The sequence below is a fragment of the Plecotus auritus genome (assembly GCF_963455305.1).
Source record: "Plecotus auritus genome assembly, chromosome: 8".
Taxonomy (NCBI): Eukaryota; Metazoa; Chordata; class Mammalia; order Chiroptera; family Vespertilionidae; genus Plecotus; species Plecotus auritus.
The window spans coordinates 130,995,147-131,011,529 of NC_137782.1; the positions used below are offsets into that span (position 1 = coordinate 130,995,147).

General features: G+C 48.6%; 1 protein-coding gene across 2 annotated transcripts; it reads right to left on the reverse strand.

Moving 5' to 3' along the window:
- Nucleotides 1–7,099: 7,099 nt before the first annotated feature.
- Nucleotides 7,100–16,136, reverse strand: NAGK (N-acetylglucosamine kinase). 2 transcript variants are annotated; one of them, XM_080685401.1, is made up of 11 exons: nt 15,774–16,122; nt 13,903–13,987; nt 13,676–13,774; nt 12,770–12,911; nt 11,976–12,086; nt 11,760–11,870; nt 11,215–11,327; nt 9,680–9,767; nt 8,644–8,741; nt 8,072–8,150; nt 7,104–7,431 (listed from the first exon to the last, which is right to left on the reverse strand). In XM_080685401.1, the coding sequence occupies exons 1-11, from the start codon at nt 15,800–15,802 to the stop codon at nt 7,241–7,243; spliced, it is 1,146 nt and encodes a 381-aa protein (XP_080541527.1). In that variant the 5' UTR covers nt 15,803–16,122; the 3' UTR covers nt 7,104–7,240. The 2 variants fall into 2 exon arrangements, with proteins under 2 accessions (XP_080541528.1, XP_080541527.1); XM_080685402.1 differs by lacking the exon at nt 11,760–11,870 and having other exon boundaries at nt 7,100–7,431; nt 15,774–16,136.
- Between the last annotated feature and the right edge of the window lie 247 nt (nt 16,137–16,383).

A 16,383-nucleotide genomic window follows, 5' to 3' on the forward strand; every position in this document is an offset into this window, starting at 1 on the left:
AGATCTAGCCATTTCTTCATCCTGAAGGCTTGCTCTTCTGACACCAGGACAGGCTATAATGTTAGGTGCAGTCCAAAGGGCTTGTCTTTCCGTCTGGGGCTCCACTTTGGATGTCAGTCTTCAGTGTAGTGTCACAAGGCATATTTAGACAGGACTATGAAATGTTCCTGCCAAGTGAGCAGTGAACCTGGGGGCTGGATTTTCCAGAGCGCTGACTTCAGGATCAGAAAGCAGCTTGCAATATGACCCCTTTTTAAATGTTTAGGCTGATGCTTCCAGTGGCTCCCCTTATAGCTCAACTCTTCATCTGTTTTGTTGTAAGGTGGGAGCACAGCTGTTACCTTGATCACAGGTCAGCTATACACTGAGTGGTCAGATTATTATGATCTCTGAACGCATAATAATCTGGCCACTCAGTGTATATCCTATATAATAAAAGGCTAATATGCAAATTGTCCCCTTGACCAGGAATTCGACCAGCAGGCAGGCCGGCCAACCACCCATGTCACCTCCCCCTGGCCAGGCTGGCCAGACCCCACCCATGCACGAATTCATGCACCAGGCCTCTAATCCTATATAATAAAAGCCTACTATGCTAAGTATCCGGTTGACCATTCAACCAATCAAAGCGTAATATGCTAATGATATGCTAAGGCCGCTCAATCGCTCACTATAATGTGCACTGACCACCAGGGGGCAGACAGTCGACCAGTCGCTATGACGTGCACTGATCACCAGGGGGCAGACGCTCTGACTGGTAGGTTAGCTTGCTGCTGGGGTATGGCTGATCAGGACTGAGCGAGATGGGCCGGACATGCCCTAGAGCCCTCCCGCAATCCCTCTCCAGCTGGCTAACCTCCTGCACCCCTCCTTGCCCCTGATGGTGCACTGGTGGGGTCCCTCAGCCTAGCCTGCGCCCTCTCACGCAATCCGGGACCGACCCCTCAAGGGATGTCAGAGAGCTGGTTTTGGACCGATCCTGCAGGCCAGGCCGAGGGACCCCACTGGTGCATGAATTCGTGCACTCGGCCTCTAGTATACACACACACACACACACACACACACACACACACACACACTGTGAGTGGCCAGATTATTATGCGTTCAGAGATCATCACAATCTGGCCACTCAGTGTAGTTAGTGTTTGCCAATTTCTTAGCAGAAAAGGCATTTGGGTCTCGTTGGACCTTAACTGGGAAAGGCTGGGAGCATCTCTCTATCTCATAGGAGAGGGTCTGGGTGCCAGTCAGGCTGGACTCCATTATCCTTTAATGGTGAGGCTGTTATTTATAAGTGATCACTTTGATGTTGAATTTCAGTCATTATTCTGTTGAAACTTTATTGGCAACTGGAAGTTTGAGAATTTTTATAGAAACAGAACATACATTTTTAATAGTTGCCAATTCTGGTTGGTCTCAGTGTTAGTTTATTAGTGATTACTTTCTGATTTTTGTGGTTATTGAACTCTAAAACTCCAAAATGAAAATTATTTTATTTCTTGCTCTTCAAGGAGAAAAACATAAAAATAAAGGAAATGCCTTTTCAGTTTCTCCAGGCCATAGATCTACAGCAAAAAACTTGATGGGCACAGCCTAGGCCTAAGTACCTGCAACTTTGGGTCTTTGGGCCCGTTTCTGATTGCAGGAGATGACTTTTGGGGTTATGTTAGGTCACATAAAAAAAGATCATAGCCCTAACCGGTTTGGCTCAGTGGATAGAGCGTCGGCCTGCGGACTCAAGGTTCCCAGGTTCGATTCTGGTCAAGGGCATGTACCTTGGTTGTGGGCACATCCCCGGTGGGGGGTGTGCAGGAGGCAGCTGATCAATGTTTCTTTCTCATCGATGTTTCTAACTCCCTATCCCTCTCCCTTCCTCTCTGTAAAAAATCAATAAAATATATTTAAAAAGAAAAAAAAAAGATCATAAAAGGCTGAACCTTTGTAGCACCTTGGTTTCCAAAGTTAAAATAGCTGGGATCTTTTAAATTCAGGTTCTAATGCTAACTCTATGGCTTAAAAGTGTTTTTAGTGAAATACTAAGCATTTTTCAAATTGTGTACTGTTACAATGTCAAAGAATTGTATTGATTTTGGAGAGGCTTGGAAGTAAGGAGGTCAGTTGGATACTCTGGCAATGATATGTCAGAGAGGAAAGTCATTTGAAGTAGTCAAAGGAAATAGCTTGACTGAATCTTCTTACGCTGTTGCAAACACTGTAGAAACATTAGGAGCCCAGGAATCTACCTGCTGTGATTGGAAGGGGCAAGTGGTCTCCGATAAGGGTACCAGCAAATTAATGTTTCTTGGTTTAGGTCAGCGGTCGGCAAACTGCGGCTCGTGAGCCGCAGTTTGCCACTCTGTTGACTAATGAGTTTGCCAACCATTGTGTAAGGCATTACCCTTACCCAGAAGTTTTGACTTCAGGTTAAAGACATTAGTACATTATTAAAATGTTTTTTAAGTGTTTTTCCCTAAGGCAGTGGTCGGCAAACTCATTAGTCAACAGAGCCACATGCGGCAGTTTGCCGACCACTGGTTTAGGTGATGCTGAGATACGGGAACAGGCAGAAGAGACCGTTTAATTAAGATTGGAGATATCCCCCAGCACTCTCCTTGGGGATAATGCAAACCTCATTTGTTTAGGAGGTGGGTGGGAAGAACAGGAGAGTTGACCCAGGTCTGGTGTACATTTGGAACCTTCATTTCCTCCTACCTCTACTTGCGGTTCCCAAGTAAATCATTGCCCCCTCATTGCCCATGGGGATCCTTAGTTCTTCTGGTCCCTCTGCCTTTGTAGTTCATAGAGCACTTTCTTCAGCCACTGCTCTGCTGTCGTGTGAATTTCTTACGGACTTGGTTAGTCACAATTTTGAAAGCCCCTCCCCCTCCTCCTTTGCTTTTAATCTTCTGTCTTTATTTCTCCCATCTTGCAGCTATAATTGGTGACAAGGAACAGGGCAGTAGGAGGCTGACTGAAGGCAACACTCAGGTTTTTTGCTTGCTACTTGACCTTCTGCCTACCCCCCCTACTGCTGTCCCCAGTCGGTCTGGTTTTTATGGGAGTCCTAGGAATAGGACAGCCAAGTACAATGAATTCCACAAGATGTCAGCCAAGAGTCACCACCCCACCCCAGGGGATAAAAAAGAAATCTGCAAAGGGACAGATGCACCATCTTTATTCCAAAAGAAAAAGGCCTCTTAGATTTTGTTATTACTAGGAGGCTCGTTTCTGGGACTACTTCTTATAGGTGACCTTTTATTTTATAATAATGAAGAAACATCCTAGGCAATTTACCATAAAATGGACAGTGTTTTCACTCTGAACACTAAGTGATAATCTGCCCTGTTGATTGTGAACCTCAGGAATGTTTAGTGCTTGATGGGTGGTTTGGGAGGCAGGGTAGTTTAAAAAAAAAGAAATTATTGAGGCATATTTTACATATAATAAATTCACCCATTTCAAGTGTTAAATTCAGTGATTTTAGTAACTTTCCTGAGTGGCACAGTCATAACCATAACTGTTTTAGAACATTTTCATCCACCCCAATAAGATCCTTTACTTATTGCGCAGTAATCCCTGTTCCCAGCTCTCCATCTCTATAAACTTGCCTTTTCGGGACATCCTATCAATGGAATCATACAAAATCTGTTCTGTTGCCTCTGGCTTTTTTCACTTAGCATATTTTGTGGTTTGTCCACGATGTTTAACTTGTGTTAATAGTTTGTCCCTTTTTATTGCTATAGCATTCCATTGATAGCTATACCACATTTTGTCAGCAAGGAGTCCTTGAAACTTGGATTTCAACCTCCCGTGGTCTAAAGGAGCCCTTAGGACATAGGACTCCAGGGGAAGGTGCTCTTCATGTCAAAGGAACTGCTTATAAGAACCAGCTTTGTTATCAGAAGCTCCGAGACATCAGGAGCCTGAACTGCTGCAGAAATTTTTATAGTTTTGCAACTTTTTTATAAGGAACTCTTTTGCTATCTACATGTCAGTACTTTTGAAGCATCTGGTAATTAATTTATTCTAAAGTATGAGTATGTGTTGGAGTGGACAAGAAAGTGAACCAGCAATAATACTGTGTTGGAGATTTTTTTCCTCCCCAGCTGGATGGGGGAGTCTCTGAAATTTCTAAATACAAGTAGTATCTCCATGACAAGGTGGAACCTTTATTAAAGATCATGCTGCCTTTGTTGGACAGATTTTGGGGAGAGGAGGACCACGTGCAGAGGAGAAAGAAAGTGCAGCTTGTGGAACAAGAAGCCTAGAGATCGGTACATGCCCACCTCTCTGGTGTGGGTGGTGAAGCGCTGATGGTGTCCACCGGCAGCTTAGCATCTCCAGCAGGCCCGGGTCTTGACTTTGGACCTTTATCCCTGTTTCACAAGTGTTTAAAAGCTGTTTTTATCCATTCCCCTCCTCCCCCCGCCAATAAACATTACATGGTAGTTATTAATACTTATTTGGGGGAGGAGCAGGGCTTTAAAATTAAAATAATTTTCATAAAAATAGAAAAAAGTTACTTTAAAAATTTTGCTATACAAACCAAATGGCAGCTGTTGAAAATATTAATAAAATGAGAATAAAATGCATTTGCTGGCAGTGGAACTCTTTTTCCTAAATTTGAGTCATTATATATATCGCACTATACAGGTGGTGGTATATGTGTGTGTGTTTGCGAGAGATTTTTTTTGTCTCAAGATTGATGATAGTTTTAATTGTGTAAGTTTCCATTCCAAAGTGTTACAAGATAATGTTAAGCATTGCCCTGTGTAAATTCCACCTTCTCCACTTTGTGCTTTCTGTCTGACCTTGTTTATTAATAAAGCTGACACACGTCCTTCCTAGGGCCGATGTGACAATTAGACTAAATTTAATTTCAAAATACTTCCTTAATATATGGTAGTGATAGTGGTAATAATATGTACAGCTTTGAACAAAGAAATGATAACAGGAAAACCTCGGGCTGGAAGGGAAACTGGATAGCTGTTATTGTTCCTGTTTCTGGGCAAAGCTGACTCTTACCTAGAAAATAAGGATTCTGTATCTGCCTTTCAATTATTGAACAAGTTTGAGAGCCTGCTAGGTCCCAAGCACTGTCCTAGGTACTGGTGCTACTGTGGTAACAACCTATGTGCTGCCCCCCCCTCAAAAAAAAATCAGTCATGATGTGCTCCTTGCTCTGCTCTAAGTCCTCCACTGTCCAGTTGGCATAGCAGAGCCTAGACAGTGGTAAGAAAGATGAGGCTTCTATTTTAAACTCTTCACCAATAAAGTTTTAGATTTTTAATCCAAAATATTACTTGATCTTGACATGTAAAATCTTCTCCTACACTCACTGCTCATTAACTGTTATTAGGACAAAGAGATATATAGCAAAGGCATCTCCAATGTGTCCCTATTCTCTTGCCAGCTCTTTACCAGATGATGTATTAGACTTGCTGAGAGCTGGACCCCAGTGGGTTGAACCACAGCTAGATGCAAAGATGTCTGGCTGTCCCTTCAGAAGGGACTTGGCTTGAGTTCTCATTGCTCAAAGCTCCACCTTACTATGTTGGGCAAGAGCTGATGGAATGAGAGCTGCTGCCAATCTCTTATACACTATGAAATAAGTGTCATCCAGCTTGGGAAACAAATATCAAGTCCCCTTCAAGGACCTAATCAGAATTCAAAAGCTGTAGGGCAGAGCTCACTCAAATGCAGATCCTGGACCTCTACAGCAGAAATGACAAAAGGTGTTTAGAATAAATGAAAATTCCCTATCTCACCCTGGCTGGTTTGAGCGTCGGCCTGCAGACTAAAGAGTCCCGGGTTTATTTCCGGTCAAGGGCATGTACCTTGGTTGCAGGCTCCTCCCTGGCCCAGGCCCTGGTCGGGGGGCATGCAGGAGGCAACCAATTGATGTGTTTTTTTCACATTGATGTTTCTGTCTTTCCCTCTCTCTTCTACTCTTCCTAAATAAAAATCAATAGAAAAATACCTTGGGTGAGGATTAACAAAAAATTTTTTAAAAATAGAAAATTCCCTATCTCATCTTTGACCTATTGAATCAGATACCTTATAGAGGGGGAAGAAAACAGAAATCTGGGTTTAAAACAAGTTCTAGAATAACTGATACATTAAGTTTGAGAACTGATGTCCAGACATAATCCATGCCTTCTAACAGCTTACACTCTAAACGCCTAGAGAGGTAGCCACTATTTAAATATTTTTATTTATTTTTTACAGAGAGGAAGGGGGAGGGATAGAGAGTTAGAAACATCGATGAGAGAGAAACATCGATCAGCTGCCTCCTGCACACTCCCTACTGGGGATGTGCCCACAACCAAGGTACATGCCCTTGACCGGAATCGAACCTGGGACCCTTCAGTCCCCAGGCCGACGCTCTATCCAGTGAGCCAAACCGGCTAGGGCAAGGTAGCCACTATTAAGGACTTCAACCTTCACTAAGCAGTATAGTCGGCACAACAGGAAACTTGGGGCTTGTCAAACTACATTATCCAAAGGACAGGAATCATGTCTGCTCTTCACTGATGTTCACCTTTCCCAGTGCTACACAAGAGATGCAAAGTGTCATGCTGTAACCAGAGCCAGGCTAGTCCCAGAATAGGAAGGCACCTAGTTAAATTGTATCTAGTTGGCCTTGGATCTCAGCTCTCCTCATAACCTCTCAAAGGATTCAGTTTACACAGAAAACTGCAAAATGTGCTGCTCACCCCTAAGTACCAATTCTCCCAGATGAGATTTGCACCCTGTCCCCTAAATTCTATGTGGTACTCTCAGGAGCGGGTGTGGTATGTCTAAGGTTATTCCCGGTAATGTTTTGCATGGAGAACATTTAGTCCCACTGAAATGCTCTGGCAGAGATCATTACCCACTTTGACAGAAAATTGAGGACACAGGTTAACTGGCAGCAGCAGCAGGAGTATGCTAACATGGGGGGAGGGGTGGCACACAGATAAATTATAAGTCCAACTGCAGGCCAAGCACCTGGGTGTGGGGCTTTAAACCCTGGGCTAAACCCATTCCTGAGCCCCCTGGGCCACCTGCAGGCAGGTGCACTGAATGTACATAGCAAGTGTGCTTCACAACACAATCCAACTGGGGAGTGGGTAAAGTGCATTTATTTTCTATATGTTTTTCCTTTAAAAAATAAAAAAGGAAAAGGGAAAAAAAGCCCCCTCCCTCCCAGCACCCATTGTCCACTGGCCACGGCGGGGGTGGAGCCAGGGCCAGCCCTCTAGGAGAAGGTGTAAGAGTAGAAGGCAACGGCATTGACACTGTAGTCCATGGGGAGGAGGTGGCCCACGTGCCTGGCCCCGAGGCTGGCCCCGCCCAGGGCAGAGGAGTGATTGAGCTTCATCAGGGTGAAGCTGGAGAAGGAGTTCTGAGCCTGGATCTCTCTGCCCTGGGTCAGCGCCAAAAGGAAACCTGGAGGAAAAGAGTGCAGAGGACAGATGAAAGGAGACCAACAGCCTGTGATGGAGACCAGGGTGGGGACAAAGAGCGAGGAAAGAGGCCCACGCCCTGAGGTATTCCTGTACAGGTCCTAGGGGACCCACATGCCAAATCCCCAACAGGTGGTACACCAGTGTGTGAGCCCAGTAACGACTGTGGGGTACTGGAGCCAGCTGTCCCCAGGGCCTGATGCCGGGAACTCCAAGGCAGCAAGGGTCCTTCGGCTACTTCAGAACGCCTACTGCAACCAGAGTTGCCCAAGGCAAGGCGGCAAGGGCACAGAAGGCACGTTTCTTTCCTTCTGGCCAGGACACTGTTGAGACTAGGGATGTCACCACATGCTGGTCTGAAGCTCTGATTTTAAGTTAGATTTGTCTTTAATTTTTAAAAAATTGTGTTATTTAATAAATCCTTTGGAAAAGAACATCTTTTTAAGAATTCACAGAAGCTGGATGGGACCTTGGAAGAGGGCTCCCTGGCAGACTGAAGGTTGAGGGCCTGGAGCTGAGGCATCAGTGGCCTCAGGTCCCAAGTCCTCCCTGGAGCAGAGAGCTTTCCTGAGCCACCCCTTCCCGCACCATCCCTCGCCTTCCCCCCCTACCCCCCCACTCACCTTCCTTCAGCAGCTCCCAGCTCTTCCACACAGAGCCCACACACAGGATGGGGAGGCCAATCTCCCCTTTGAACAAGACCTGGCCAGAGTGCAGAAATGGACAGTGGGTGACCAAGTCTCCAATGCTGAAGGGGATAATCTTAAAACAAGGGCTCCCTATCCCACTTACACGCCACTAGTCCAGAACCAGAGGTGAACTCAAGGGGAAAAAAAAGGAAGGAAAATAGGGAGATTCACAAAGGCAAGGGAGAGAGGGGAACGGAAAAAGCACTGAGCAGCAACAGAGGAAGGAGCAAGGAGAGAGGGAAATGGGCAGAAACATGACAGAAATGGGGGGAGCACATTACCACATTGAACCAATGCACTACATATAAGAAAGATTAGGGACCAGCCACAGACAGACAGGAGGTACTGGACCAAAGAACTTTTTTGTGTTATAGACATTCTACAAATTTTTTCTCAAGCCCAAGTTTTCATTTAAAATCATATCCAATTTACAGAGTTTGATGGGACTGTCTCACCCCTCGTGGGAAAGGGCCACACCTGGCCCAGCAGCGCCCACCTCAACTCACCGGGTCAATCTCAGGCAACACTGCCACAACGTGCCGGGCCAGCATCTCCCCAGCCTTCCTGAAGATGTACCGGGAGAGGGGGTCTCCCTGCTGAGCACCTGGGGGAGGGGAGGAGGAGGGCGCAGTGAGTACCCAGGGAGCTGCCAGTGCTCATTTCTCGCTCTCTGGTGCAGGGCAGCAACAGCTAGGTCTAAGTCAGGAATGATGCCCGTCTCAGGGCATGTAGGCAAGTAAGCCTCCAAAGCTGCCACTCCACCCTTACTTCCCCACCCCTACCAGGCACTTCTCCCCAGGAAGGGTGTCCTGGATGGAGGTGGCTCGTTCTAGGCACTTGAGAAGGGATGCCGCCCACTAGAGAAGCACACTGGCACCTGGCTCACACTCCGCTTACACGGAGTTATTGAGTCTGTCCCAGAAGGTCTCAGCTCTGGGGACCCAGGACTCTACTTGAGCAGCTGGTTGGTGCTCCTATCAGGTCCCCCCACTCTCCTTCAACAGTCTGCTATTGGTAGGTCCCTTCCCAGTTCTGCTCTGAAGGGGCCTTAGGCCAGCAGGATCCTCCAATGCCCTGAGGCTGAAGGAATCCAAGTTAAGGAAGTGTGCACCATACAGTGGAGAAAGAGTAACGTGCAGACAAGTAAGCCCTATGGTTCAGCTACTTCTGACACCCAACTAAACATGCCTAACCGCTCCAGGGTCCTCTAGTTCTTTGGGTATAATTGGTTTAAAAAAAAAGTTATAGATTTGCTCAAAGGACAAATGCTTCATAAATTTCTCAGAAACGGACATATAGCCTGCACAAGCCATGATATCTAACAAGAGAATCAGGTCGTATAAAACAACTGTCAATACAACTGTGTGTCCTTCTGCCTCACCCCAAGGCCCATGGTGGCAGAGAACTGAGATCACTTGGTCCAAGGGAGATCAAACTGGCTTCCAGTCCCCATCTGAACCTTACTCCACTACGGCCCCCTTCCCATCTGGGAAGTCTTATGGGGGGACCAAGCCAGATAAAACCCTGTCCCACCACCAGTACCTTCTGCAATTTTCCGGCAAAACCCAGCAAACCTGGATTTATCAAAGTCCCTATACAGGTGTACGAGGATTCCTAGCCGATCTGGCACCTGAGAGGCAGAGAAAAGGTACAAGATAGTCATCAGAAGCAAAGGAAAATCCTCAGTCTGCCCATCCAAGTTGACCTTCCTCATGTCTCTACTGTTGGAAAAGGTGGAACGTTTGGTCTTTTAAGCTCTACAGAATGCAAGGATTTGAGATTTCTCATTTAAGAAAAGTTCTTTGTTCTCCCAACACAAGCTCCATTGCTCCTTACAGATTAGTTTGGACAGAGCACAGATCTCTGCTCACCAAAGTGTATTCTGTAGTTCCCTGAGGTGCTCATGAACAGATTCATTTGATCAAAGGAATCTAAAGACTACTGCACACTGTAACTCTCCCTTAGAGATTCACAGTGCATATTAGCACGTTAAAGGCTCTGAGAAGTCCTGAACCAAGAAATCTATTTGTTTCCCCCAAATTTATTTGGCCACAGAAGGTCTTTCTTGTATCCCAACAAACTTAACACACCAGTAACACCTCTGAAGGTCCTGAGGAACCAGTGATTCCCCAGATACATCACTAAGATGGAAGAAGAGGGGCTAAAATTTGAGCTCCTACAGCAATGTATTACTCATGTTATAAAGACTACTTATTTACTCTTTATAATGACCTTATGAAAATGACCAAAGGATAAGAGAGGGAGTGGTGGGTATATCACTGGGATTTAGAACCAATTGCTGAGTCAGCATACCTCACCTCCACTTCCTATAGCAGTTGCTATTCCTATTCCTCAGCTTGGCCCAGGCCAGTTTCTCTATAATCATCACCTATGAGCCTTGAAAATACAGGTCCTACCTCCTATATTTCTAATCTCTTTCCCTGACCCCATCCCCAGCTCACCTAAGTGGCCCTCACTCAGAGAGATGTCTATTACATCAACATTCTCTTCCTTCTCCTCTTCCCACATAAATTCAGCTGTTTCCAAACCCACTAAAAATAAGCACAGCTGAGACAAGAAGGAAAAGCAATCCCTGATAGCCTGGGTAGGAGGCCACACCTCCCTAAGAACTCTCCCAGTCCACCTCCTAAAGCCTCTCCTCCCTGATCCACATGGGCCGAAACAGCCCACTGTCTAACATCTCTGTTCAGACTTTACCCCATCTCTGTCTGTGGGCACTGTTTCCTGATCTCACTCTGCACTTCTCATTCCAGCTTAGAATGTCATCTGCCTTCACCTCCCAACAGGGTCTAGCTGCAGGGTCCAGCTGCCCAAGAATGCAGTGTGGCTAACCGCCTATCCCGAACCTACTCCTCCCTCATGCCTGATACCCTCCTGGAATGGACCGCCATATCGATCCAAATCCTGTCCTCACCTATGACTTCTCTACCCTCTAGCTCTGACCCATGACGCACCCGCTTCCCTTTGGCTCACCCAGTCTCTCTCTTGCATCACTCCTGCTCAGGTGCCCACTGCCCTACCCAGGTGTGCATGTTTACCAGGGGCAGGGGGAGTACCTGGAAATAGTTGAACATGGCCTGTTTGACGTAACCAATGTCATGAGGAGCTGCCTCTAGGTTGTCGATGGAGTCGAACACTATTTTCACTGCTTGGTGTGCAATCCAGTAGGCTGTGGAGAGCAGACAGGGCTAGAAGATGGGGCAATCCCCCCTAGCTCACAGGGAAGGAACCTCAGACCTAGACAGGGTTAGCAGTCAGCATGTATACGATAGCAAGTTAGGTGCCCCGATTCCCAGACAGGGGGCCTCTAATTAAACTATATCTGACGGATCACATAAGGGAAAGCTGGAAGGGGAAGACAGAACAGGTGACGCTGTGTCACACCAGCTGCTAGGAACTGGACCCCAAGGGCCTCTATGAAAACATGCACCTGCTGCCTATAAAGATGTGATAGCAGGAGAAGCGTCTATACCCCTTTCCCATTAGCAGACTAGTAGAGCATCTGCTGGCCTCTATAGCCTTAACCTTCATAGTGTCAATTCCTCCCCAGGGCTCCAAAGCCAACACATGTAGTCAACAGCTATTATGTTGAGGCATGAACCTGAATCCTGGGTGCAAATCATTGCTGAAGAGCAAGGCAGCCACTTGTCCAGCATTTGCATCTCTAGGCTCTCTGTCACTGTTTTGTACTTAGGACCATCCAATTCAGGAGCTGTTCCCAGAAAGCCCCAAGGGGTCAGGCAAGAGAGAAGATTGGAGAGCTGCAGGAGGGGAAGGGTCCAGGACCCTGAGCCAGGCCCAGTCGGTGTGAGCTCACCTGAGCCCTCGTCCCCCATCATGTGGCCCCAGCCGCCGCAGCCACTCTCAGAGCCATCTGGGTTGATGAGTCTGCAGTTGGAGCCTGTCCCAGAGATGAGCACGATCCCACCTGGGGAAAGGGCACAGGGGGCTCAGGGTGGCCAACGCACTGCACATAGCGAGCACACAGCTTCCAAGGGAATAAAGGACAAAAACCACCCCCGGGCCAGGGATCGCCACCCAGCCTTGCAGAGAAAACTGAGCTAGCTAGTTTCCTACAGAAGGTGAGGGGACCGGCTCTCAGAGAATCTCCAATCACATACAGCCCTTCTCTGGGGACAGAGAGAATATGAGCCTGTGTCCCCTTGCCCAGCCAGCCTTCAAGTGACTACCTGCTTTACTACCTACTATATGCCAGGGATGGTGCTATTCACAGTAATACTCAATAGCCTAAACCACCTTATCAATATGCCAATCTTGTGGTACCAATGCTTTTTACACTCCTATCAGAGCTCCTCTTCCTTTTTTTTTTTTTTTCCCCTCAGCATTTACTGCTTTCCTCAGCCAGCCTCAGGACCTGCTTCCTTTGGGATGGAGTCTTATATGTTGCTTCTCATCAAGATACCCTCTTGCCCTCCCTCCTGTCCAGTCTTTGCGCTGGCAGGGACTTAAGCTAATTAAAGCGGGGTGGGGGAGGGGAATATGATGGAGGTTGCCTTCCAGATATTTGCAAGACAAATTCTCCCAGCTACATCTAAGAAACTTTCCCAAGAAAAACAGTTCTCAACCTCACCCCTCCCTCCACCTCCTCACCATCCGGTGTAGCTGTGGCGATGGAGCCAGCGGCATCGGTGGTGATTACGTAGCTTTCGCTCAGGTAGGGAAATCGGTCCCTCAGCTCCTCCATCAGCATCCTCACCGCATCTTCCTGCTCCCCACCGCTCAGGGATAGGCCCTAGGCCACGGGGGAGGTGAGCAAGCGAGCAAGGTGTAGACCCGGCTCCTTTCTCAACCCCCACCCCTCCTGCTACCTGCCCCCTGCTCTCTACATCTGGGCCCTGCTTATCCAGCCCCAGTCTTCCTTCCACCCCACATGCTAACCCCTTGGAAGGTTGTGGCTGTAGGAAGAATCTGGACTGGGAATGGAGAGGGGATTCAACGATGCCAAGTTTGGAGCGTAACAGAAAAATTAGGCAGAGGAGCAAGTTGAGGAAAGACAAGCTTGGTGGGGAACACATGGGGTTTCGCTGTGCCTGCAGAACATCTCACTGAGGACATGTCCAGGGAGAAGCCAGGGCTACAGCAACTTGGGAGAGAGGCCTGGGCTGGGAAGAAGAGCTCACTTAGTGAGTGCTTATGGGCCAGGGTCTCTGCTAACCACTTCAGAGTGTGTCATGTCATTTTCCTTTTCCAGCAACTCTGAGGCAGCTACTGTCATCTGCACTTTCCAAATGAGGAAAATGAGGGTCACAGAGATGTTGAGTGACAAACCAAGGTCGCAGTGGCTCTCCAAAGCCCAGTGCTCTTCCAATTATTATGGCTTGTAGATGACAACTGAAGCCACAAGAACAGATGAGAGCATGCGAGTTTCTAGACCAGAGAATAAGCCTCCAAGGTCTTTACCTCTGCAGTCCAGGTCATCAGACTCATCTAGTTCAAACGCGCTTTCCCAGTGTTGCGGTGACTTACTGTATCTCCCAGGCTCTACCCCAGACTCACCAAGCTTCGCAGAGGCACCAGAGGATCCACTCCTGCTTTCCGCTTGGCCCTGCTCACCATCTCGTTGATCCTCTCCAGACACTTGTCTGTCCCGATCAGCTAGCCCCAATCAAGGGAAGGAGGAGTTACAAAGGCCTGCACACCTGTGCTGCCCCTGCAGGCTGCTACACCTGACCAGGAATTACAGAGAGTAAAACCACAGCCAAGCCCCTCAGTGTGGCCTTTACCCAGTGGTTTGTGCTGAGTCCATCCACTTCTGCCAGGATCTGCCCATCCTCTGAGAGTAAAAGGGCCTTGGACCGTGTTCCTCCCCTACAGAACACAAGTCTTCTCAGAAAAACCTGAAGGTACAGCTAAGCTTGTGCAGTCCCTGTCACAGAGCCCGTGTGATAGAGACTGCTTCAGTAAACCCCGTCACCATCCCCAAACCCACCTCTGTGGTTTGGTGGCTGTTTGTGCTCCTGGACTATAAGGGAGGCCTGCTCAGCTTCCCTTGGGGATATCCTATTTATCCTGAAAGGCCCTACTTATACCTCAGCTAGTCCTTGAAACCTCTGGTGTGTGGCCCACTCACATAGCTTCATTAGCTAAGCCAAGTCAGTGCCCCCATAACTTTTAAGGATTCTTCTGTATTGAGTGTATTCAGTGTTTTTCTGTCTGCCTCTCACTAGACTACAAGTTCCAGATCATTTATCCTCATCCCTAGCACAAGCAACACTCACTAAATGTGACTAAAGGAAATGGCATATCTCTCTGCTTCTCACAAAAGCTAAAGGCTGCCTTTCAAGATCCAGCCCCAGCTGCCAAGGTCTTTAAGACACCCTGGTGAGAAACACTGACCAGGTGGCAGGGAGTTTATACCCACTTAAGCAACTAAATGGCCAAATGCTTACTATGGGGGGAAATGGAAGTTTGGAGGGAGGTTTCTATACCAACCAGTACTTTTGAGACTATTAGAAGAGGACACTGAAGACCTGCTGACCAAACTAAAAAATGACAAGACGTTTCAAGGGGAAGTTAATGCATGAGATTCAACATGGGAAAGAATCTCTTGACAAACTGGGGGGAAGGGAGGGGAGGAGAGGGTCATATCTTATACATATAACAGGGATGAATCCAAACTCTTGTACTTAGTTTTTTTGGGTTATTTTGTTGTTTGTTTGTTTTAAAAAAGGGCAATAGTCACAGGATGGGGAAGATCAACTTTAACAATGCATGTGAAAAAAACATGTTGGGGTCCCATGAGTCAGCAGAGATGTGGCTGCCATATAAGTAATCCAATTCAGTTTCAAAAGTGCCCTGGCTGAGACAACAGCCATCCCTACTTTGCTCTGATTTGATGCACCCAGATTCAGAGAATGTTGTCACTGGCAGGAGACTTGGCGATCATCTCCTTCATCTCTCTTCTCACTTTATACACCAGTGGTAACTGAAGCCTGTATTGGGTAAAAGTCTTGCCTATATTAATACCGAGGGGAAGAGCTATTACAAAAAGTCCAAGAGACAATCTTCTGAGCAGGAAAAATGCAAGAATAACAAGGCTCTTTCCACGGTCAGGAGCCTGGAGTGCTGACACGAAAACTGAGTTTCAGGGATCAGGCCGGGCTAGCACTCTGGTTCCAGCGGCCCCAGCTCCCAGATACCCTCTGGCAAAGATCTTTGTCCAGGTTTCCACCAGTCTCCCTCCGCATCCCCCAGGCCAGCAACTTCACACCTGACACCTGTTCTGCAAAACTCTCCATGGGGTCAGGAATGGGGAAAGGGGGCATCCCCAGCAGGGAACAGATGAGTGGGTCGTTCTTGGGAGAAAGGGGCGTGGTCCCGCCGTGAAACACAAAGGAGGACCCCCCCGGGTGTGGCCGTGGCACAAGCAGAGCTCCTGCAAGACACGCACCCGCGCGAGCAAAGGCACCGCCGCGCGTGCACAGAACCCTGCTCTGCAAGGCCCCGCAGCCCAAAAGCCCAAAGTGGCCGGTCTCGGGGGCGGGAGGCTACCAGCCCGTCCACGGCCTTTCTTCCGCCCCGCCCTCGAGCAAGGGCAAGGTCCAAGCCGCTTCCAGGACGCCCCTCCCGGCTCCCTCCACCCGGCCACACTCACCCCTCTACACCCCCGTAGAGCGCGGCCATGCTGAGGTTACCGCCGCCGCAGATGGCGCCGTCTGCTACCCTCCCACCCACGCGGCACCGCCCCGCGTCACGTGAACGCCCGCGCGGCCCAGTTGACACCAGTGCGCGAGGGGGCGTGGCGCCCGCTGCCGGAGCCGTAGGACGGCCCTGCCCCGGCGGGACTGCCGGGGTGGACGAGGGCGCTCCTCAGCGGCTCCGGGCCCCGCAGGCCCCTCCCCAACGCCTGGCCCCTGCTTCCGAAGATGGGCACCGGATCCCCAGCAGAGGAGCCAGAGAGGGGTGTCCCGGGCGGACCCGCCGGACGCGTCATTGTGCTGCCCGCCCCTCAGTCCCCGGAAGGTGCTGGCAGCCCCGCCTCGCGCGTGCGCACTGCCCGTGAGCCACGTAGACTGTTGCCCTGCTGTATTGCCGCACGTGTGTGAATATGCATCACCTGGAGGGTCTAGAAGCGGCTGGGGAAGGAGGGAAGCCTGGAGACTGGCCTTGGCCTTGGCCTTGGCCTTGACCTTGGCCCAGAGAAGGGGCGTTTAGCTTTTACTGACCATCCAGTTTGGTTCTTGGAAGGGGCGGGGGGGGGGGGA

Bases quoted from the DNA above. Each gene is read 5' to 3' on its own strand.
- NAGK (XM_080685401.1), bottom strand. From the start codon at position 15,802: ATGGCCGCGCTCTACGGGGGTGTAGAGGG. The intron at 12,087-12,769 runs GTGAGGAGGTGG...CCCTTTCCCCAG, and splicing joins CGCCACAGCTACACCGGATG to GTGGGATCGTGCTCATCTCT. The intron at 8,151-8,643 runs GTGAGTTGAGGT...CACTCTGGCCAG, and splicing joins TGTTGCCTGAGATTGACCCG to GTCTTGTTCAAAGGGGAGAT.